The 25,286-nt window shown below is 40.2% G+C and overlaps 1 protein-coding gene and 1 pseudogene across 1 annotated transcript in view; one reads left to right on the forward strand and one right to left on the reverse strand.

Annotated features, from left to right (window-relative positions):
- The window catches only part of EIF2B3 (eukaryotic translation initiation factor 2B subunit gamma), a 104,855-nt gene that overhangs the window by 13,524 nt on the left and 66,045 nt on the right, over positions 1-25,286 (reverse strand). Inside the window, exons 6-10 of the mRNA XM_054572128.1 lie at positions 14,854-14,943; positions 7,236-7,363; positions 5,905-6,095; positions 3,574-3,651; positions 2,923-3,071 (exon numbers count right to left, since the gene is read on the reverse strand). Coding sequence (XP_054428103.1) covers positions 2,923-3,071; positions 3,574-3,651; positions 5,905-6,095; positions 7,236-7,363; positions 14,854-14,943 — 636 coding nt within the window. The remainder of the gene's footprint in view (positions 1-2,922; positions 3,072-3,573; positions 3,652-5,904; positions 6,096-7,235; positions 7,364-14,853; positions 14,944-25,286) is intronic.
- Positions 21,214-22,502, forward strand: LOC129069391 (magnesium transporter NIPA2-like; annotated as a pseudogene).

The following is a 25,286-nucleotide window of genomic DNA, read 5'->3' on the forward strand; positions in this document are numbered from 1 at the left end:
TCTTTTTCACCCCCATGGTACACATAAACTAATTACTAAAATTCTGCAGCACACACAAAATATACTTTTTTGTCAATCTGACAAAAAAAAAAGGTATAATTTTGACTGATTTACAAAAAAATAAAATAAAAAGTAACCACCTACCCTTTTTGTTCCTAAGCGACTTAAAAAATCAGGTGCCTATACTTGTATGTAAGGATTTCTCGTACCAAGAATTAGCCAGTCAGATGTAATCTTATGTGACGTGACCAATAAGATGTTATTGTATGACCTACATATTTATGGTTCAAGACAGGGCATTCACACCAGACGGCTATTTTTGTTTTTGGTTGTCATTTTTTTAATTTGACAATCTAAGGAAAAAGAGGTCAGTGCCCTTGACTAAATAGTCAGGTACTCAATGTTTAAAAATTCTCACAGCACACTGGTTGAAAGTCACTGCTCTAGATGAAGAACCATATATTATTTTTAATAAAATGTTTCAGGCATAGAGAAGTCCAGAGAATATAAAGAACACCTGTGTACACACCAAACAGCCCACGAAACAAGCACTACAACCTGCCGCGCATCTTTCTTTGGTCCCATTTCCCTCCTTCCATCAGAGGTAACCACTATTTGACTCTGGTGTTTACTGTTCTTAAGCATTCTAACTACACCTGGATGCAGTATTCTAACCACACGTGCCCTACACAGGCCTTGTATCTCCACAAATCTGCTCCTCCCTCACCCTTCCTCGAGTACTCCACCATCTTCCCTGTTTCCCCAACTAGAAACCTGGGCTTCACCTACCAGCTGTCCTCTTCCTTACCCTTTTTATCCTTTCCTTGCTCATTCTCTGTCAGTTTCCTTAGATACCACTTCTTACTTCTAAAATTCCTGATGTTCTCCAAGATTTTATCTTAGCTTCTCTCCTTTTAATGCCACACACTATCCCTTAGTGATCTTCCCTACTCCCATGGCTTCAGTTACCACCTCTATGCCAACTATTCCTAAATCTGCACTCTCCCTAGTGGACAGAATCTCCACTGATTTTTGCAGCCAGATGTTATGTGGGCTCCTCTTCCCAGCTCTGGTGCTCTGGACTGGGAGCCCTGCTTGGGGTTGAGACCCTATGCTCCTCGGTGGGGGCAAGGAGAGTGGTTTGCACCTACAGTGGCCCTCTGGGTTCTCAGTCGTTACAGGTGGGTGTGGGGCCAGTCCTTTTCTCTGCCCTTCCTACCAGTCCTGATGTGGCTTCTTCTGTAAATCCTTCGTTATAAGATTTCTGTTAGCTAGTCTATTTAGTTGATTATTCCGGTTGATTGTTGTGTACTCTACCATTATCTTGGATACCTCCACCCTCTTTTTTTTAACCAGGATTATTTCAGTAGACTTCTTGCCTCCATGTTTACCCTCTTCAGATCCTCCTCCACACTGAAGCCAAAATGATCTTCATGAAATGTGAATTTAATCATGTTATTCCTTTGCTTTAAACTCTTAAATTACCATTACCTATTAAACTCCTTAGGGGATAGTCTATGATTTGGTCTTTGTACATCTATACAGACTTGTTTCCTGTTGTATTATTCTTCTTTGAATTGTATATTGCAATTATTAAGAATTGTTTAAGATTCTTTTATGTAACAAATACGTATATATTGAGTCCCTATAGGCCCTCAAGATATAACAGTGAAACAGAAAGATGAGGTACTTCCATCCTCAAAATAACAATTTACTTGTGAGAGACAGGTGAACAAGATAAGGACAGACAGTAAAAATGCTATAAAGGAAATAAAAGAGGTTGATGTGACAGAGAGTATTGGGACAGATTACGTCTGATCAGAATAGTCAGCAGAGCCTCTTCTTAGATGGTGAAATCTATCTGAGCTATCAAAATGGGGAGATGTTTCTAAAATAAAATGTTATCATATTTTTAATTTCCCAGAGGTCTTTTTCTGTTCTTTGAAATGACAGGTTACTTGAAAGTGTCTTTCTCTCCCTGCAGAGCCTCTGTTTCTTCTAAGTTGCTTCTCCCAACCTCACGCTGGCAGCCAAGGGAGGCAGCGCAGCTTTTGCTGGCCCTGCAGCCCTCCCCTACACTTCTCTCCTATCTGTTCCTGGGCGGAGAAATCAACAGATGTCTGAGCTACGCTCAATCTCGGCTGATCCAGCCTAGTGGTTTTCAAAATCTGTTTTACAGATCTGCTTCACATACTATAGGAAGGATAAGTTCCCCACTGTATTCCAAAGCACTATGGTTTTATCAGTTTTGAATACTGAGTTTCTGCATAAGATTTATTTTAAGAAAAAGTCTGAAAACCATTTATTTTGTAATAATCCTCCTCTCTCCCATCACCTATGCTTGCTTTTTATACAAGGAAAAATCTGAAGTCCATACAGAGGAAGAATCCTATTAAACATCATTCAAGTTTTCTTACTCTAAGTACAGGCTGTTCATAAACATGGTTTTCGACACTATGGGATCTCAAAATGGGTGACTATTCTCCATAACTTAAAACAGAGAAACTCTCCCTCAAAACAGTGTGTGGCTTATATGTCCAGTACCCTTGGGCCTCTGCCTTCTTCAGGGCTGCTCTGGACACATACAAGGGAAGGTGACCCTTAGATATTGGTAGTGTCATTCCAGCATTGCCAGTGGCTCACTATTATGCCATCCCATCAAGTAGGATATCAAAGCAAGAGATGGCAGTTTCTTACAGGACCATATTTGTCACATGTGTGAGAAGCCACTGGAAATCCTTTTGGAGACCATTTCATTATGGAGCCAAAACTAAGACCTCAAAGGGCCTAGAACATTCCTCCCTTCACCTTTTCCTCTTTTTCCCTTTCCCCAGTCTGAGCCCTTTCCCAGGCTGGACTGGCCCCCAAAGCTTCCAAGGGGTACCAGGGTCTTGCCTCAAGTGGTCACAAGGGGAAACATACCCTTCCTCCACAGTGACTGAGTTCATGAGAAGGCAACTGGTGATAGTCACTCTGTCTCTTATGACACAGGATGAACCAATGACCGAATGCTTAATGGATGACTTCTCCCCAACCTGTGTATCTGGACCGATGAGGCAGTCACCTCCAACCTGCAAAAGGCAAATATAAAACTTTGTCCACTCATCTCAGCCAATACAAACTAACCCCCCAGATCCCTTAGTGGGGTCTAATAGGGTATTTTCTCAGAGACACTTCAGGAAGAGGGACCATCATCAGTATTTCTCAGGGTCACAAGGTTACATAATATCTCTGGGACCAACTCAAACTTATACACTCATGCACTTGGGTATATAGATGTGCTTTCTCGCAGAGAGTGCTCAAATAAGGGTAAGAAAAGGGAGAGAGATGGAAAACTCCTGTATATGAATCCCAGGACCTTCTTTACAGGGTTTGTATAGCTGGGGTCAGCATCTGTGCAGGCAGATTCTAGAGTGCCTGAGCTAGAAAATGAAATCCTACAACCAGAACCCAGTTAGGATTTCCCTGGGGCTAATGAGGTTCCAGGCTGGTGAGCCAATCCAGCTTCACAAGGATACGCCTCAAGGCATCCACAGATTGTCCTATACCTGCCCTGCCCAAGATGGTACTTACCAAGTGCCTGTTGACTATCTGGGCTGATGAATGGACCAGCGATTCTTCTGGACAAAGAATAGGTAGCAATTTCGGCACCTTGAGGAAAGAGGTTTGGTCATTAGAGAAAGACCAGAACACACTTGAAAGCACCTTAGGTAGAGCCCAATGCCAGTGAGAGATGTGGGGAAAGTTCAGCCACAGCTTCCTATCTGGATGAGGCAGAGCAGGAGGCTGTTGTATTTCCCCTAGGATGAGGATTAGTTATGAAGTAGCTTCTAGATGGTCTTATCCTTAGTTTCTGAGCTAAGAGTATCCTCCCTGAAAGTAATGCCATGTCCCTCAGCTGGGAGGTAGTGAGATGGGAGAGGAGGCCTAATGAGGGCAAGGAGCATCCTGAATCTTGACTGTAGCTATCCTAGGTTCCTGCTCACCTCCTGGACCACTGTGGCGGGCATGAGCTGAGAATTAGAGTAATGTTAGACAAATTCCATGATCAGGACAGACCCAGAGAAAGCATCCATATTCTTCACCAGCTAAAATAAAATGCTGAAGGGAAAGTTTCCACCATTCTCTCTCTAGTATGAGAACACTGAAAAGGTTATGAGTATGGAGAGTTTTCGCTCTGGACCCCTTAAGAAGGCACAGATAGTGTGCCTCCCTATGACTCTGCAGCATGGGCAGACTGATATGATATCCTACTGTGTGTGGTGGCCACAATGGCTGAGGGTGGCCTTGCCGGACTGGCGGCACTAGCAGTATGAATGCTAATCCCTGTCCCAATCCCTGGGCTCGCTATTACACCCCAGCCAAGGCCATTCGGGCCTGTCTGCGGCATAGCCTGCGCGGGCACTTCAGAGGATACTTCTCTAGCCTCAGGCTGTCCATGGACCTGTTTTTGACTTGTCTGACAGACTCTAGTCATAGAACTGAAGGAAGAGAACTAAAAGTCAAATTAAAGAAGGTTTCTAATGGCTCTGACCCTAAACTGGGGCTAACTTTATCCAGGACTGCTCTGAGTGAACATGGGACTAGTTGTGATTTTTCACACACTCTCTGGACTGGATTCCCTTGGATCTATAACCAATCCAGGTCGAGGCCAGCTTGGGGTCTGGGGCTGAGGCTATACCCGCTGCATGGTGTGGGTCCTGAAGATTCCTGAGCCAGGTTTTCTTCAGGGACTCAATCCTAATCCCAACTCTCAACATCTTTTATCACTCTACCTCACCTCTCCATCCCATTCCCCAGCTTACACCTGCACGGAGTTTTCACAAGGTTCTACCAGGAACCATGTCAACAGCTAATCTTCACGTGATCTCATCCCTGTTGTCCTTGAATGCCACTCATCTGTCTTTTCCCATTCTCGTTTCAACCCTTCACTGCTCTGCATTTCCTTTCATGGTCTCAACATCCCTCTCTCCTAAAACCTTCCTCCTCCTGCGCCTGCTCCATAATAAAGAGCTCCCTTATACCCCTGGCCCCTTCACTGTCCCCTCTGCATCCCTCAACTAAACTAAAACCTGGCCTGTCTTTCACAGCGCTGCTTCCCCTTCAAAAGAAGCTACTCATTTGTCATGTCTCATAAATCTCAGGGTTAAAGAAAAGGGGTTAGCAAGACTCTAACCTCTAATGCTGTCTCCAGACATTTCTCTCTCATAGATGTTTCTTCCTTGAGGCTTTGCCATCTGGCTATTCTATACTCTGTTCCTTTACCTTCTTAGGAAAGCCTCCTCTTTGTGCCTATGTTCACCACGGTAATGATTATGCAGTATTTAAATATTTGTTTGTGAAGTAGTGTAGAGATCCCCGTGCTGAGCAGAATACAGGAAAGCTACTGAACCCAGATGCCTTCCGGGAGACCTTAGCCTTCCCCTGGAGTCACCAAGGCTCTGTCTCTATGGACCAGGCCCTCTGCTGCTACTTTTGCTATACTTGGGTACCTCTGGTCCCTCCTGACATTTCAGATCTTTCTCAACCTTAGGAATGACAGGGATTCTGAACAAGTCACTGTCTACCTAATGAAGAAATAAGACAAAAGACTTACTCTGGCCCTGGCCGGGTGGCTCAGTTGGTTGGAGCATTGTCCCATATGCCAAAGGGTTGTGGGTTTGATTCCTGGTCAGGGCACATACCTAGGTTGCAGGTTTGATCCTGCAATGGGGCACGTAGGGGAGACAACCAATCGATGTTTCTCTCTCACATCTATGTTTCTCTCTCTCTCTCTTTTTCAACCTTCCTCTCTCTCTAAAATCAATAAACATATTTTTGGTTGAGGATTTAGAAAAAGAAAAGACTCAGTCTGTTTCTAGGGAAGAAGCTTCCATGATTTCTCTTGTAAACCCATCCTCTCACCTGTCTGTTTGCTTCTATGTAGAGTCCCAGGGTGCTCAATCGAAGGCAGAGCCCGTCTTTCATGATGTGGACATAGCAGCGCACCTGTGATCTGGACAAGTCTTCCCATGTGTCTCCTCGACAGGCATTCCAGCAGCCATCATAGGGAGCAAAGGTCAGTGTGTTGTCCTCTTTTATAAAACTGTAAATATCTTCAGAACAAACACCCAAACCAAGCAAGTGAATGAGAGAGATGAGAGAGGGGATATACACTCAGTTAAGTTTTGAAAGAGGGTACAGCTTACACCTCTCCTGCTGGGACTCACCCACGCAGCATGGACCCTGAGGAAATCCCACTAAAGCCTCAAAGACTAAGTAAAATTAAAAGAGGCAATGTGCTTTCTGGTACATTTGAAATATTGTATGATACAAAAGTGTTTAAAAAGAGGTTCTAAAGCAAGTTTAACCAATAACCAAGCATTACCGGGGAAAAAAATAGGTGACTCTTGTAAATCATGAAGCAACACAAGCAAGTGTCCAGGTTTTAGCGACCTGCCATATTGTCAGCCTGGCCTCTATCACCATATCTGGGAGTTGTACTAAGACAGAAATAACACAGAATAGTTGGGCTCTAGTTTCTCAACTCTTACAATAATCATTTGGGATCTTTTATTTTATGATAAGAAAACTGGGGTTCAGAAGGCTGAGTACACCAAAAAGCAACCTAAATCTATCTACATATCACAGCTGAGGCAAATTGGGCAGTATGTTATCTAAGGTCAAATAAAATGTCCTGTTTTGCAAAAAAAAAAAAAGGAAGAAGATTAAGTAACCTCCCTCAGATCACAGAGCTAATAATTCATTTCATAAATATATATTTTGAGGCAGGGATATGAGAGCAAACAAGACAGACCTTGCCCTTATACCCTGGGAAGGAGACCTCTGGCCGGCCTCTGGTTGGACTGTAATTGTACACCTTTCTTCCCTTGACAGAAGCGGCTGAGTTTAGTCAGGAGTGGGGCTGCCCAGAGCCTAGAAAACAGGGGAACTGAGAAGTGGCGGGCAGAGTTTAAAGTTAAAATGGTCTAACGAGGAACACAGTCAAACCAGAGCTATGAACCAGAGAATGGACCTGAGGCATGATCAGTCTGTCTCTGAAGAGCACAGTGACAGGATCTGCTTGAGCAAGCTTACCCAGAGCTCAGTGAGTGGCACAGCGAGCCTGTCTTGCCGGGTGGCTAGACAAAACTCTGTTGCCTTGGGACAGGCATCTTAGGCTGGGCTAAGCTACCCGGGCACTCTTTCCAAGGGCGCTACTCCCCCGACCATATTATGCCAACCCAAACACTAACCTAGGGACTTGAGCTCCTTTTTCTTTAGATCCTCCTCTTTTTCTTCTTGTCCTTGTTGTGAGGAAGCTGAGGAAAACTGTTTTCTTACTAGGTATGGAATCAGTTCACTCCGGACGGACGTGATTGACCTAGGAAGAAAGAATGGTCGAATATGAGAAATCTTACCGTCTGGATCCTGGTGGGCTCTAAAACTCTGGGCATCCAAGGAAAAGCCAAATTCCTTCTGCCATGCCACCTTGGGACTGCTAGAGATCAAAAGTGGCATGAACGTGGCAGTTTTGGAGAAGCAGTGGATCTAAGTTTTCTATCAGCTTTATGCTTCAGGAAAAGGGAGGGTAATATACTGAGTCTCGGATTCCCCTCTCATGATCTATGCAGAAAAAGTCTTTCTCAAAGCCCCATCTACCTGGCATGCATGTGTATATGTTAACATGGTGCCTTGACTCTTAACTGGCAGTAACCTATGAGAAGACAGAATGCTCTGATTGTTTGAAAAAAGTTGTCTAAAAAACTTTCTCCATAAAGGCTTTGCTTATCTTGTTAGCTTAATCCTAAGTATTGTGTATATATGTATTTTTAAAGATTTTATTTATTTATTTTTAGAGAGAGGGGAAGGGAGGGAGAACGTTAGGGAGAGAAACATCAATGTGTGATAGAAATGTCCATTGGTGCCTCTCACCCCCGACTGGGAATCAAACCCGTGACCTTTCGCTTTACGGGATGATGCTCAACCAACTGACCCATGCTGGTCAGGGTAGTACTGTATATTTTTTGTTGGTATTATAAATGGTGTCTTTTAAGCAATTATTTTCTTCTTATTGTTGATTTATAGAAATTCAGCTTATTCTCTGTTTTGATCTTACAGCCAATCGCTGTGCTAAAAATCTTATTAATTCCAATAATTTATCTGTAGATTCTGACAATCATGCAGCTATGAAAACAACAATTTTCTTTCTTCCTTCCTAATCCCTATATATTTTGTTTTCCTTATTTTATTGTATTTGACCTCCAATAAAAGGTATAAGACCTCCAAAAAAAGGTATAAGACCTCCAATATAATGCTGAGAAGAAGCCCTGATAGTAGTCATCTTTATTTGTTCTTTTTTTTTCAAAAAGAAGATTTACTTATTTATTTTTAGACAGAGAGGAACGGAAGGAGAAAGAGAGGGATAAAAAATCAATGTGTGATTGCCTCTCACAGACCCCCAACTGGGGACCTGGCCTGCAACCCAGGCTGTGCCCTGACTGGGAATCAAACCTGCGACCCTTTGGTTCACAAGCTGGTGCTCAATTCACTGAGCCACACCAGCCAGGGCTATTTGTTCTGACTTCAAAAAGAATTCTTCTAATATTTTATCATTTAGACTGAATATTATTATAGTTATTTTTTTCATTATCAAAGCTACCATTTATCGATTGTCTTCTTTGTGTAGCAATGGGTTTTCATGCTTTATAGGTAATAGCTGGCACATGTTATAAGCCTTTTTGTATATATCTTTTATCAGATTAATAAAGTTCTCTTTTATTCCTAATTTGTTATGAGCTTTCATCAATGAACGGGTATTGAATTTTATTTAAAAAAATTTTTTTGCATCTATGGAGCTCATATTTTTTTCTCCTTTAGTCTGTTTGGTGATGACTTTCTTTTTCCTAATAATAACAGCTGTGCTATTCAAAGACTGTATACAAGATTTTTGCTCTGTACATCCTCACAATAGACAGACTACAGGAGATTCACTCTACGCAAATTATCGAATTCTACAATTTTAGGCCATTCTTAAGTTTCTTGTCCATCACCTTTTCTTAGCTCCTATGAAACTACTCTCCTGATGTGATTCAGATTCTGTAAATGTAAAATCCAGAAGTACTTAGTGACTAAGTACTTCTATGCAGATTTCATCCTTTAATCTATCTAACAGTTGGCTCCCTCATATTACAACCGGTGTACTTACTTACCAATGACTATCAAAGAATTTCTAGAACAAAGTTAACTTGAATTTACTTTTACATGTCATAAGATTAGCCTAGGACAGCAATTTTCAACCTTTTTCATCTCATGGCACACATAAACTACTCAAATTCTGCAGCATACCAAAAAATATTTTTGCCAACCTGACAAAAAACTAGGTATAATTTTGATTCATTCACACTGGATGGCTATGGTGGTGTTGGCTGTTGTCATTTTTAAATTTGACAATCTAAGGGAAAAGAGGTCAGTGACCCTGACTAAATAGTCAGGTACTGCATGTTTTAAAAATTCTTGTGGCACACCAGTGTGCCTCTTGCAGCACACCAGTTGAAAATTGCTGGCTAGGACAGTATGTACAGAAAATAAGATCAACGATCAACATGTAAAGGGCTTCTAGAGGCAAAAAAATTCCAGCACTATGTTTATGTTACATTACAAGCAGTAAGTAACTTTGGCCAAGGGCTTTAGAGCTATTCATTTGGCCTTTTTGGGTCTCAGAAAGCATAGTGCTTCCCTGATGAGACAGGATTTGGAGCCTAAATGACTAGGACTCAGTAACGGGGAAGAAGAGGCCTGATCCTTAGTACAGTGAACATGCTTTTGATTTATACTGAGCAAAGGAAATGAAAGCACAGAGGGGTGAGAGACTAGCACATAATTTTTGATTTTCTCTCTCATACTGTGACCTTGTTAGAATTTTAAATCACTAATTAATTTATTTAGCATTTAACAAGCATCTATTAATATGCCAGTAACTGCACTAAACCTTGGTAATAAACAGTTTCTGACTTCAAACAACTCATAATCTGGAGGACAGTAGCCTGATTATGAATTTAAGGAGAAGGGTAGAAGGAGATGAGGCTGATTAAGTAGTAAGGAGCCAGATCACAGAGGCCTTATGTGGTAATTTTTAAGCAGAAAAATGACAGGCTCAGTTTTATTTCTTAGTAAGATGATTCTGGTAGCAGAAATAGGCCTGGAATAAGGAGGTTGAAGCCAGGGAGGCCATTAACAAGACTAAAAACAGCCCTATAAACCTGATTGCTAATGTGTACCCCCCCCCCCCCTTCAAAGCTCTGCAAGCTGACAGAGGACCACACAGATGGAGTGCAGGTAGGAAGGCAAGACAGAGGCAGAGGCTGAGGAGGGTAAGCGAAATTATGAACCCTGGAGCTACACAGTTCATGGTTTTTGTCATTTTTTGAAGGATCAAGCCAAAACATCTTTGAAAGATTCTGTGTAAGCTGGAAGCTCTTGTACTGAATTTCAATGTGATTTTTCTTCTGATCATTTGATGGAGATTAAAAATTTCCATATGAATACAAAGAATGAAACATTTACTCTTAGCTCTTTTTTCTCCCCTTTTAATGCACCAAACCAGTGTTTGTAGCAAATGTTCCTGGGCCCCCTCTGGTGGAAAACAAGTCAGTTCCCTTTGAAGAAATGACAAAGCATGGCCCGCTGGGGAATTTCAGAGGCATGATATTTACACAATGGGCCAAACAGAACTGCCACTGCAAGAAGCAAGCTAGCAGGCCCTGGCACACAGCCCTTTCAGGAGATCATGTACCAGAGGACATGAGGCAGTCCGGCCAGTTCCCACCTGCCTCTCCTAGCACTCAACAGCAGGTCAAGTCCCATAATGCAATTGGCTCAGCAGCATAATGGAGGCCAAAATTCCTCTTCGTGTTTCCTACTCAAAGTAGAACCAGTTCAAAACTGTGCTAAGAAGTGGGGCAGGCCACTGTGAACCACTGCGAACATCCTGACCTTGGGGTTGAAGACCAGCAGCTGGATCCACTCAAAGCCCCTGGCCTGGGTCACTCACTTTCTCCCTTCCCTCTTATACACACACAGCCTTCCCAGAAACACCTGCCTCATGAAATTGTAAGCTCCTAAGAAAAAAGAAATCACAAAGGAGAACAACAGACTTGATCACTAGCAGTAAACGAACAACTGCACCAAATTAAAAAGACAAAATAACTGCTTTAGATAGGACAAAAGATTAATATCCTATAGATATAAATGTTCAAAAATATAAAAATATTTTTTAAGAAATAAAAATTAAATCAAGCTGTAATTTCTAACTTCCTGTTGAATGAGCAGATTTAAAACAATTCTCATCCTAGCTGGTGTGGCTCAGTGGATTAAGTGCCAGCCTGCGAAGGCCTGCAAACTGAAAGGTCGCCGATTCGATTCCCAGTCAGGGCACATGCCTGGGTTGCGGACTAGGTCCCCAGTTGGGGGAATGCGAGAGACAACTGATTGATGTATCTCTCACACACTGATGTTTCTCTCCCATTCTTTCTCTCTCCCTCTCCCTTCCCCTCTCTCTAAAAATAAATAAATAAAATCTTTAAAAAAATATTTCTCATTGCTAATAAGAGTACTTGGAGATAGTTACTCTCATATAAAGGGAGTCTTAGGATACACTAGTAAAATCTTTTCTGAAAAGTAAATGGAATACATAGCAAAGAGTAGAGAGGATACTCTTTTTTGACTTAGTCAACTACAGAAATCCTTATCTTTTTTCACTGCTTCTATACCAAATTACTGCTGCCATTTAAACTGTCAGTACATCCCCTTTCCTTCCAATCACAAAACATACAGGGGTGGGTAAAAGTAGGTTTACAGTAGGTGTTCATTTGGAAAATAATACAATAATCAGTAAATAATAATACAAGAATAAACTGTGTTTCACATACAACCATTCCTGTATATTGAACGCCTTACCAATCCAAGTATGTATCTAATTTCAAAGAATTTTCCTGTATATTGAATGCCTTACCAATCCAGGTATGTATCTAATTTCAAAGAATTTTGGTAGAAGAATTAACATGTAAACAACTAAAAAAGGCACAGGGCAGAATATGTTAACTTTCATTGGTGAAAAGTAACAAAGGATTACTACAGCAGTCTTTTCTGAAGGTTGCAACTCCTAGATTTATTTTTTCCTTTCCTTGCCTAAAGATGTCATCATGCCATAATCAGATTATTATAAATAACTCCAATTTACCTTGAAGAAGTCTCTTTTCCACCCACAATCATCTATGTTCCCCTGCCAGTTTACATCATTGCTCATTCCATATGGGACCATGCTGTTTAAAGATCTCTACTCCCTGCTCAGCTTTCAAGGCCTATCTCCCACAACTTTGAGACAAGGCATCACTATTCCAGCCAGGAATAAAGAATCTCTCTCAAGTATTATTCAAATTTGTCCTGCTGTGTGCTTACTTTTTCCTGATATATTGATATTTATCAATTTTCAGTATAATGCCTTTATGCCCAACAGCTCTGAGAAGGACAGATGGGTGAAGAACGAGGTAAGGGTCTCCTGAACAGAACTTGAGATGGGGAGGCAGTTTGAGCTGCGGCTCTCTGTATTATTCTCTATTACAGCAGTTCTGAGAAAGTCCTGTTTGACAGAGCTTCCGGATAGAAGCTACAGAATCACCAAATTCAGGCTTGTCCTCAAGGGATGTATCACTGCATTACACTTGCCAGGTGTGGGAACATCTTCTGGTGGTGGTCAAATGAGCTACAAAGAAGCTCGTATCCTGGTATCCAGACAAAAGCTATGTATATCCATGAAAAGCTATAATCCCATTTGGCAGTATTAAGGAAGCACTGTTAGGGTTTTTTTTTTTGTTTGTTTTTTTAGAAGTTATAATGGTATTAAGGTCTTTGTTTAAAAGATTAAAAAATAGCCCTGGCGATGTGGCTCAGTGGATTAAGCGCCAGCCAGCCTGCGAACCAAAGGGTTGCCAGTTTGATTCCCAGTCAGGGCATGTGCCTGGGTTTCAGGCCAGGTGCCCGGTTGGGGGTGTGTGAGAGGGAACTGGGCAATGTATCTCTTACAAACTGATGTTTCTCTCCCTCTCCTTCTCCCTCCCTTCCTACCTCTCTAAAAATAAATAAAGGCTTTAAAAAAAAGATAAAAAAAGATGAAAAAATACCGTTTAAGTTCTAGAGATACATACTGAAATATTTACAGATAATTACAACTGAAACAATTACCCATGAAACTGTACCATAATGACTTGCTTTAAAATAATCCGGTGTGACAGTGGGTGGATGGGTAGTAGCATACACAAAACAAGACTGACCACGAACGGATCATCGCTGAAGCCGCGTGATGGATCCATAGGAGTTCCTCATGTTACTTTCTCTACTTTTGTATTTGTGTGAAATTTTCCATAGTAAATAGTTAAAAAAAAAAAAAAATCATGATCTCTACCATTGCATCCCCTTTCAGCACATCAAGGACAGAGCCTATTTCATAGGACTTCATATTCATTTAGAAATGAAAAATAAGCCCTTTAATGACCAAGAGTTAACTTCATTTTTGGAATACAGATAGCTCAGACCGGTAACTAGCAAGCAGGTCCTGGATTACTCTCTAATCTTGGCAATACATTTCCTTGCTGTTTAAAAAGCCGAGGTCTCTAAAGTCCACTGTGGAGCTTAGCTCTAAGTTCCATGAGGGCAGGGCTCATGCAGCTTATTCACCATTGATTCTACAATTGTTTTAGCACAGTGTCTGCCTCATAATAGATGCTTAATAAGTTGTCTGTTGTTTGAATGAAAAAAAACATAATAGTAAGTCAGAGGAGAGAGAGCAGGCGAACAGTATCCTGGGAAGGAAAATAGAGAAACAACAATCCTTGGGAAAGCGGAGAGTCCAAATGATTTGTTTGACCATTGTCTATACATGGGTCTTCCTATAGGCGTTTAGCAGGTGCTGTAGGGGACGAGGGTTAGGAGGCTGCAGGAAATATCATATGGGGCACAGAGGAACAATTCCCTTTCCCCAATATATCCAAGTCCATCAGCTAAGGGCATGCTGGCATTTCTGCCTCGGAAACTTACTGCAGTGGTTACACCATGCTGCCTGCTTTCTGGTCCTCCCATGCTTAGTATTCAAGGGTGAAACTTATTCAGCAGCTGCCAGGGGAGACTAGCTGCTCCTCTTCTTACCCATGCACTTATTTAATCTTTTCCCACCTCTTCTTCTGAGGACTCTAGTTGCATTTCCTATCAAAAATCCTTGATATCAATAGTAAAAGGAGGTCTTCCCTCTGGAAACCCAAACCCTGTGATTTGCCGGACACAGTCTCTGGGAATTACTAAAGCCCACAGTTTTGTTCTCAAAGCAACATCAGAAAAGTACTAAAATTTGTTTCTCTGCATTCATGGACGGTCACTCAGTAAGGTGGACTTCTTTTCCAAATTGGAGGGAAATTTGCTCTTTTTGTTTTCCTCCTCTTGGGTAATTCTCCGGCCCTTTGCTAAGAGGGTCTGTCCATAGGATAATTGCCTGAGGAAGGACGTCTACTTGGAGACAAACGGTGCTAGAGCTCACCCTTGCAGAAGGAAGTAAGAGCAGCCTGGAACTGTGCAGAAAAAGGAGCCACAGGTTACTTTTAGTTTCATAAAAATATCTTTCTGATTTATTATAACACAGGTCCCAAAAATACAAGTTGGAGACTCTGTGGCACAGACAAAAATCACAGTATGCTGATGACATTTCATTTCTAGAACAAAGGTGAAAAAATTGTTATTTTATAAACTGGTTATCTAACATTATCAAGGTTTAAAACCATTAACTAAGTCACATGGTAACTTAAGAACTGTGGGTCTGACTCTTACTCATTTTCCATTAGGAAGTCCACAACGTATTTTTTCATGCAGTAGAGATGGGCGTCCACAAGGCCTGTGTGGAAACGTATTCTAGGGTGCCTACGAAAAAAGAAAAGACAGAAGGCGCTCACAATCAGGTAACATGGGTTCTATCCTATTATCAGGTTGTAGGCATTAGAAAGTCTGTAAGAACCATGCTGCCTGCACTCCACTCTGAGGAGACCAAGGCGGTGGACACCAGCTCTGATCCAACCACAGAAAAGGTCTTCTCTTTATAGAAACCTTATTTTATAATTTATGAGGCTTTTAGGCTTCTAAAGACATTAAACCAAAATTAATAAACCATCAAATCACTGACAAGCCACCTTCTATCCTATCACTCCTACCCACAAATGTTGTCACTAAACTTTCCTGGCTTCTAAGCCAACTGCCCCGCTTCCTGCAGGCTATATACTTTAGCTATGCTTTCCCCCAGGGTTTGGCATGTATTACTCCATTGTCATAGAAGATGAAGTGAAATTCTATGAATACTCTCTAATTCCCACTCTTATCTATCTATTCATCGGACCTTCCCCAGTTGTACTTCCTCCAGGACACCTTCACCCAAGTCTGTGCTCTCACATTTACTTCCACCTATATCAGATAACTTTCTCGCTAAGGTATCAGCCTATTTAAGTGTCTCTCTCCCATTAGACTACAAATTCCCTGAGGGCAGAGATTTATTTTTGTAGACTGAGCACTTAGCATTGTATCTCACACAGAGTGTTTACTAAATAGCTGTTGAATAAGCAAATGAATGAATAAATTAGGTCAATTAAGGCATGTGCCTGGCTGCTGTCTGTTTCAGTTTGCCATTTTGGTTTTAGCCTTAAGAAATGTTATGCTTATAGTGTCCAAGGTCATTTTATCTAATAAAAACAGACAGCTGAGGGAGAGGAGGAAAGAAGGATGGAAAATGAAGATTCCAATCATAGCTGCCTGGTTGTCATTTTTCTTCTGCTGTGTTACTTTGTTTTGACTGGCTTATTATTTTAAGGAAAATTATTCTCAAGGGAAGCAATTTATCAAATAAGTTAAGGTGCACCACCCTGGACTTCCATTCTTTGAGAGGAGGGGAAACAAAATGCTTCCCAAAGAGCAACAGAGGAATCAGACGCAGTATCCCACAGCCATAACACACTCACATCCCTCACACAGCCAGTCAATATACACACTGAGGATGAAGAAGAAAGCAGAAAGTTCTTCCCAATCCTAACTTTCTGAGATTCTTGACTCTTAACAAACTTCTTCAGGAAATAAAATTTTGCAAATATGAATATGGACACCCAGTGGTACCAGGGTTTCACCTGAGTCCACACTGAGAATTCTCTCCCTTGATCTAACCAATTTAAAAAGTTACACTTTCCTGTTCAGTCCCTTGGTTTACAAATTCCCAGAAACATTCAACACATCTGCCTATGTTCATTTAATCCTCACAACTACCTCATGAAATTGATATTTTATTCTCATTTTTATAGCAAAGGTCAACTTGTATTACATAAAGGAATGAATTAACAGTTTGAATAATCATCTTCTACACTCTTATCAATCCCTAGCATATATGTGCTAACATTCTTATAGCATTTTATAGTTTATAAATTTTCCCCAACATTTTGTTCTCATCCCAATAAAGTAGGTAAAAAATTCTTCCATTTTTAAGAAAAAATTCCAAAAATTTAGTTAGAAACAGTTCCAAAAATTTAGTTTGAATACTCACAGCTAAAGATTTAGCTATAGATATGAAATACAGTGAAGACTTAGAGATGGGCAATTCAGAGATTTTTTTCTTTCATATTAAATTTGTACTAAATGTAAATCTTGGGATTGGGAAACTGATGGCCTTTAAGTTTCCCAAAAGGTGGTTTTTTTGTTTTACTTTATTATTTTTGAATGATATGAGAAATAAAGGTTGATATTTTAAAATGAAACAAAATAAACAAACCCAAAAAGACTTCAGAGGCCACCAGTAAAACCTGGGTTACTGGCTGATTGTTCTGAGCCAGAGAGGTTTTAGATTTGTATAACATAAAGTAAGAAATCAGTAAATAGACATGAATAAGATGATTAGAAATACTTGTAATTTCATGTTTGTAAAGTAATTAAAAACATAATTTTCCAACCATAGAAAAAGTCCATTATAATTAAAAAATATGTGAAAAATTTGCAGGAATCCTTTCAACAATAAAAGTTCAGAGAAATGGTATAGAAGTGTGTAAGTTCATTGTGAAGCTCACACAGGCTTTTTATAAAAAATTTTCTTCAACTAACATAAAAAGAATTTTAAAAATGCTTTTAAAATGGTTTATTATTCAAAAGGAAAAGGAAAAAGGAGTAGAGAAGAGAATGAATGATCTTAGAAAAGATCTGACACAGACATAGATACAAAAGACTAGGAAATCTAGGACAATATAAGCCATCAGGAACATAAAGAATATCTTTGGGTTATTTTATTTATTTATTTATCCTCACCTGAGGACATTTTTTCATTGCTTTTAGAGAGAGAGGGAGGGAGGGAGAGAGAGAAACATTGAAGCAAGAGAGAAGCATTGATTGGCTGCTTCTCACATGCAGCCAGACTGGGTATCTGTGCCCACCCCAGGAACTGAACCCACAATCTTTTGATTAGGGGACAACACTCCAGCCAACTGAGCCACACTGACCAGGGTTCTTTGGGTTATTTTTATATCTCTATTTTTATTTTTCAATTACAGTTTACATTCAATATTATTTTATATTAGTTTCAGGTATAAAGCATAGTGGTTAGACAATCATGTACTTTACAAAGTATTCCCCCCAATATTTCAAGTACCCACCTGGCACCATACATAGTTATTACAATATTATTGACTACATTCCCTATACTGTACTTTACATCCTCATGACTATTACTGTTTTGAGACTACCAATTTGTACTTTTTTCTTTAATTCTCTAATTCTTTTTTTTTTTTAATATTTTTTATTTACTTAATTTTAGAGAGAGTGGAAGGGAGGGAGAAACAGAAGCAGAGAAACATCAATGTGCCAGAGATACTTCGATTGGTTGCCTCTCCCCTGCCCTCAACTGGGCACCTGGCCTGCAACTCAGGTATGTGCCCTGACTGGGAATCGAACCAGCAGCCTTTCAGTTCGAAGGCCAGCACTCCATCCACTGAGCCACACCAGCCAGGGCCCAATTTGTACTTCTTAATCCCCTTACCTTTTTTACCCAGCCCTTCAAACCTTCTCTCCTCTGGTAATCATTAGTATAAATCTATTTTTGAAAGAGTAAGCTATAGATTTTAGAATTAGAATTTGTAATGTTTATTTTTAAAATATATTTACTGATTTTAGAAAGACAAGAAGTGGGGATGGGGCAAGGGGGAGAGAGAAACATCGATTTGTTGCTTCCCATATGTACCCTGACCAGGGACTGAACCTGCAACCTATGTATGTGTCCTAACTAGGAAATTGAACCCCCAGTCTTCTGGTATATGTAACAACGCTCCAACCAACCAAGCCAACCAGCCAGGGCAAATTTGTAATGTTTAAAACTGTTAGGGAAATAAGCATGTTTTTATCACCTCAAAAACACGGATATCAATTTTTAAGGCAAGTAACAAAACCAATAGGTGAAATAATTATAATTAATAATTCTTATTAGTTTGCAATAAACAAGGAATGTATATATGAAATAAATACTGGAAAAGATCCAAGGATAAGCATTTACTGTGCAATCACAAAGATCACTGGCTTTTGAAGCATCTTCATGAAAGCCCTTAGCCTGTCTATACCTGCCCTCTGTTGCCAGACACAGTACTGGCTTTGATAGCACTCACAACCAATGGCGCACAAGCACCCATGTCTATGCACTACACTGCCTGAGTGAAGATTCATTCTGAGGTCAGCAGGGGCAGACTTCTCAGGTGGCATGATTCACCTGGCAGGCATTAGTCTCACAACCTCATCTTAGGGGAAAACATTCAATCTTTCCCTATTAAGTATAATCTCTGTAAGTTTTTTTGTAGATGTCTTTTATCAGGCTGAAGAGAGTCATTTCTATTTTTAGTCTGTTGATGTTTTTTATCATGAATGGGTGATAGATTTTCAAATGTCTTTTGTTGACTATTGAGATAATCATGTGTTTTTATCTTTTATTCGGTTAATATGGTCTCTATTACATTAATTGATTTCCAGATGTTAAAACAGCTTTGTATCCCTGGGATAAATCTCACTCATGGTGTAAAATTGCTTTTATATGTTGCTGTATTCAATTTGCTAATATCGTGATGAACATTTTTTCACTTATATTCATGAAGGACTATTGGTCTTGTGCTTTTCTTGTCTAGCTTTGACATTAGAGTTATATTGGTTTCACAGAATAAGTTGGGAAGTATTCCCTCCTCTTTCAGTTTCTGGAAGACTTTGTAAAGAATCATTATTATTTCTTCTTTAAATGTTTGATAAACTCACTAAAGATGCTATCTGGGCCTGGCTTTTCTTTTTTGAAAGAGTTTCAATTACTAATTTCATTCCCTTACTTGTTATAGGTCTCAGGTTTTCAATTGGATTGGCCAAAAAGTCCATATGTTTATTTCCATAAAAAAAGACATATCTTTCATTTTTACCAATAACTATTGATTTGGGTATTTTGAGTATGTCGGCTATTGCCCATTATTGGCTTCTAGTGGGTAGAAGCCAGGGGTGCTGCTAGACATCTTCCAATGCATAAGACAGCCCAACAGCAAAGAATTATTTGGCTAAATGTCAACATTACCAAGATACTTCACAAACCACTTTTAACATGTTTGATCAGTCACTGCACCTTCTCCATACACTGCACAAATCTTTTCTTTGCATTTCAGTTGTGTTCTTACCTTTCTAAAAATAATAAAGCATAATATGCTGAAAGTGTTGCATATCTTCTTCCATCTTCAATATTAAAATGGTTGCACAAAAATGCGCCAATTTGGATGTTTTTTTTCAAAATGCATGCTGATATGACAGCTGTCACAATATAATCTAACAAAATTATTTCTAATGAAGTTAAAGACAATTAAACACAACTACAGCCACCATAAGGAAAAAACATAATGGATTTTTATGGCAACCCAATATTTCTTCTTGAATTACTTGAGTCATTCAGGATGTAGCACACGATCTTTGTGGATCAGACTGCACCACACTGATTAATCTACGGCTCTCCTCTGGCCTGAACACTAATCTTTTCTCAGTTTATCACTATGTGTAAACCTTAACTCAATACTTTAATTGATTCTAGTTACTTAAGAGAAGGAAGGGAACCAACATTTGTTGAATGGTTTTTGTGTCCCAGGCATTTTGCAAGGTGCTTTCACATATACTAATCTTCAAAACATCTCTGTCTTCATTTTAAAGATTTAAGTAACTTTTCTAGGACACAGAGAAAGGTAGTGGCAGTACTGGAATTAAAACCTAGGCATGTGCCCCCTGATCAGTGTGGCTCATTTGGTTAGGTGTCGTTCTTCAGTGCAAAGGGTCACTGGTTTGATTCCCAGCCAGGGTGCATGCTTGTTTCTCTCTCACATTGGTGTTTCCCCATCTCTCTTTCTTTCTCTCTCCCCTCTTCTCTAAAATTAAATAAAACCTTTAAACAAATGCCTTAATGATAATGAGCTATTCAATATATAATTGAACCAAATAAAACAATAATGAAAAAGAAAAACCTAGATATGTGTAACTAAAACTTTTCTACTACCTCTATAACTTTCAAACAACTTGTCTCTTTTCTTAACATATAATGCCAGGAGCTCCATATAGATAAAGCCCTGCTTCAAATAGTCTCACATCTAAATTTGGAGCAAAGAAGGCAGAATGCTTGGTTGGGATTAAAAATCCTTGTTTTTGTACTTGATGCCTTGCAGAATACCCTACTTAGGAGTTCATTAGCCACTAGTATCATTCAAAAAGTAATTTGCTAAGGTATGGGGTTCTCAGCATTGACTTGCTTCCAAATTTCCTCATACATTCTTGGAGAGCAGGAAAGCAGATATTAAATGCTCCTAGCTCACCAGCCACAGGCCTTGGTACCTGCAGCTAAAGGTGCTGGAGACTATCGGGGCAAGTTGCCCTTAGCAATCCCCCATGGAGGAGCTGGGGCTCACGCTGCAACCCTGAATGCTTGCACCTCCTACTGGACAGTGAGGAAGGTGCTGGCAGAGGAGCACAGAAGAGAGTGGCCTGTGCAAGATTGAGTGGAGGTGACCAGAATGTATAGCAGAGGATTTGAAGACTGTATCCTCTTGCTTCTAGCACCAGCATTTCCATGTCCTGTGATCAATGTGAGTCATAGGAACTTCTTAAGTAACAAAGGAAATGAGTCAGAGGAATGGAAAATATGACTTTTATATTGCTCTGGCACTGGCTATGTGCTCCAGCATTATCATTGAAGGGAATTTCATTAAAAAAAAAAAAAAAAAAAGGTCTTCTGTAACTTGCCAGAAGACTTCATGAGAGCATGTCAAGGTGGCCATGCATATCTTAAAGAACGGGTGTGGCGGGCTGGACTTCTATCAATGGGAGCAGGTGAGGTGGCCAACTTTGCACCAGCCACCCTAGTGGCTGTTTGGAGCTCTCAGCATCCTAGTAAGTGCCATTCTTTCTTCACACTTTCTAAATGAAAGACTTAATCTTCATTTAAAGAAATGAAGACACTTAGAAAATTGGATGTTTTCTCAGTATTCTAGGATTTATAGTTATGGCCATTCATGTTCCAAAGAAGAGGAAATCAAGACTTTACATGAAATGTCGCACAAGTTCAAAAATCTAGGTTTTGTGGTCTTCATGACACTTGTGGTCATTGTGTCCTTGATACTAATTTTTGTGGTGAGACTCCACTTTGGACTGATGAACATTCCTGTGTACATAACGATATGTTCTGTGATGAGAGTGTTTTGGTCTCCTGGTGAGGGGCCTGGGCATTGCTATCAAAGAGCTGCTTGTGGCAAGCCTGTGCTGCAATATCCCATGCCCTGGATTCTACTGTTGAGCCTCATGATCTGTGTGAGCGTACAAGTTAACTATCTAACAGGGCTCTGGACATATTCCACACTTCCATCATGGCTCCAACCTACTATGTATTCTTTACAACATCCATTTTAACTTGTTCAGCTATTCTTTTGATGATGATTGGTACTTTGAGTGGCTTCTATACCATCACTGTGGGAATATTCCTGTTGCACACCTTAATTTATTTTTTAAAGATTTTATTTATTTATTTTTAGAGAGAGGGGAAGGTTGGGAAAAAGAGAGGGAGAGAAACAGTATGTGAGGGAAACATCGATCGGTTACCTCTCACACACACCAGCTCACAACCCAGGCATGTGCCTTGGCTGGGAATTAAACCAGCAACTTTTTGCTTTGTGGGACAAAGCTCAACCAACTGACCCAATCTGGTCAGGGCTTGCTGTATGCCTTTAAAGATGTTAGCTTTAGTCTAGCAAGTCTTTCTCTGTCTTTTCGAAAAGACGAGAAAGCAATGAATGGCAATCTTGCTAATAGGTATGACATCGTAAATAATAATGAAGAAAGTTTAACCTCTGGGATTGAATAGCACAACTGGTGAAAATATCTCCTGAAGAAATGGAAATTTGACAAATTTTTAAGAAAGATGAAATTAAAAGGTAATTCTAAAATTGTTGTTATAAAGTGGATTCGAGTATGAAAAAGCATTGTTCTTGTCCTGGCTGGTGTGGCTCAGTTGGTTGGAGCCTTGTCCTGTAAGCTGAAAGGTTGTGGGTTTGATTACTGGTCAGACCACGTGCGAGAGGCAACCAACTGATGCTTTTCCCTTACATCGATGTTTCTCTTCCCCTCTTTCTCTCCCTCTGTTCCCCTCTTCTATTTAAAATCAATAAGCATGTCCTTGGGTGAGGATTCAAAAAAAGAGTCCATGGTTATCCCCCTCCCTATCCCACATCGCTTTATTTGAAAAAAATTTAAATCCTCACCCAAGGATATGTTTTTATTGATGAGAGAGAGAGGGATCAATCAGTTGCCTCCCATATGTGCCCCTACCAAGAATTGAACCTGCAACCTAGGTATGTGCTCTGACCAGGAATCAAACCTACAACCTTTTGGTGTATAGGACAACGCTCCAACCAACTGACCCACCTAGCCAGGATGTCCCATGTTCCCTTATAAAGTGACTTGGAAGCTCCTCCAATCAAGAGGTAGAGTTTATTTTTTCCCACCCCACGTGGGCTGTCCTTGACAATGCTTTGACCAAAAGAATGGGTAGGAATGATGCTGTTTTAGCCCCTTCTCCAATATACAAGATTAAAAGGTCTCACTCAGCTCTGCCCACAAAAACTGCATGTCAGAGTACATGCAAACTCAAGGTGACACTCTGGCTCCATTAATGTCCTCTTTCAACAAATTTACTGACCTCTTACTATGTTACGCCAGGTATAAAACCATAGGTTTATAAAGACAAATAAAACACAGTCACTGTCCTTGTGTAACTTGTAGTCCAGAGCAATAAAGGGTTATAGGTGTTATCTAGAAATCTCTACAGTATATGGGAGAGCACAAAGGAAGAAGGGTCACTTTTCAATTCTGCCAAGTGAGAAAAGGGTCATCGAAGTTTTACAGAGAAGTGCTATATGAGCTGAGTCTTGAAAGAAGAGCAGGTATTTAGCCAGGGAGAAAAGGGTAACTTTGGCTGAAGAAGTGCAGAAGAATGGTGAAAGCAAAAAGACAGAGGTGTAAAAAGGAAGGCAGAAGTCAGAGAATTATAAGCAACTATCCATAGATATATGGTACAGTGCTGATACAGGGCTGCACTGGGGAAATGGTGAAGTAAAAGGCTGGAGGGGTAAGCGTGGTTAGATGACTGACAGCCTTAGGAATCTGCGCCTAATCCTATAAGCAATGTATGTCTATAGGTGTATCGGAAAGAAGTAGTAGAAAGCAAAGTTGAAAATTCTGGATAGTGTGGGAAAAACTGATGGAGCAAGTTTCCAGGGGAGGCAGAGGCGAATGGGGTAAAAGACGTAAGTCCTAAATAGGAGGACGGAAACTTGTCCCTCTAAGGCTAAAGAAAAGGAACTGACAGTGGGTCAGAATAAAGATAAAATCATGGGTAGAGGTAGTATGGTGGGGAAATCTGGTAGTTAGGATTTTCTTGGGAGGAGGAGGTGGGTCACTTTCTGACAGAGGAAAGTGGTAATGGTTGAGAACAGCTGCTGAGAGAAGGGGAAGGCGGCCCAGGACAGCTGTAAGAATGCGGCGTGGTCTGCGGGCTTGGCTAAGGTCAGAACCATGAATCTATAGCTGTGCCAATTTACAACATTGCGTAATATTTCTCATGAAGTCTTTAATAGAGCAGATGTAGAAGTAGACAAAGTAGATATTAGAGTAATCCAAAGTTGAAGTTTATGAGGGCAGATAGAGCAAAAGGGCAATGAGTGAAGATATGGAGGGGAATGTCTGAAGTAATATACCATAGGGTCTATATTGGATGAAGAAAAAATGAGGGAGGAAAAGAAGAAAAAGACAGAGGAGGGGGAGGGAGGGAGGAAGGGAGGGTTGGTGAGGGACTGAAAGGTAAAATGGGATTTGAAATGAAGAAAACAGAATTCTTGGTAAAGATGGCAGATTAAACACAGGTATAAAGCTCTATTCCTTTTTTTTTTTTAAAACCACTTCATTTATAAATTAATTGATTGATTGATTGATTCCCTAGTCCTTTTGAAAGCTCATTAAAGTGACAGTAAAGGGTGTTGTTATTTTTTAAAAGGCATATAACCCCCAAGAATAAAGATTAGGAACAGAGAGGACAGCAGCAACATTTTGCAAGCTGGAAGGCAGAAGGATGATGTAACAGATTTAGCATATTGGAGAAAGCTGGAACCTAAACCACTAATAAGGAAAGCTGAGTGGCAACCTGGTTTGTACAGCAGAAGCCCTGAAATGATCAGGATTTGGCTTAGGGAAAAGGCCTAAGGATGCTGACATGGGAGTTCTTTTACAAATAACCTGTCCATATGACTTTATGGAAGTGAGGGTTAAAAGTATAGAAAAGTAAGCATATGCTGGACAAGATTGGGAAAGTTTCAGAATCCTGACTTCTACAAGCCCCTCTGCACCCCTCCCCCGCAAAATTGCAAAATTAGAGCAGTACTTTAGCAATTTATGGCTGGTTTGCAGCAATGGGGATACTAATTTAGATAAATAGTATTTCAAGACTTTCCATACCATTGGGAAGATAATCAAGAGTGTAAACCCATTTCCCATCATCCCAGAAATACAGATCTGGCCATAATCTCTGAGGTCTGATTCAAATCCTTGTCTTCCCAAATATAAATGTCTAAACTTTCCAAGATGAATGTGTGAACATTTTATTGCATTTTAAAGATATCCTTTAAAAGCTTGTTCTAATTTTTCAT

Source organism: Pteronotus mesoamericanus, unplaced genomic scaffold, assembly GCF_021234165.1.
Source record: "Pteronotus mesoamericanus isolate MK-2021 breed Mesoamerican mustached bat unplaced genomic scaffold, CSHL_Meso_final contig_221, whole genome shotgun sequence".
NCBI classification, from domain to species: domain Eukaryota; kingdom Metazoa; phylum Chordata; class Mammalia; order Chiroptera; family Mormoopidae; genus Pteronotus; species Pteronotus mesoamericanus.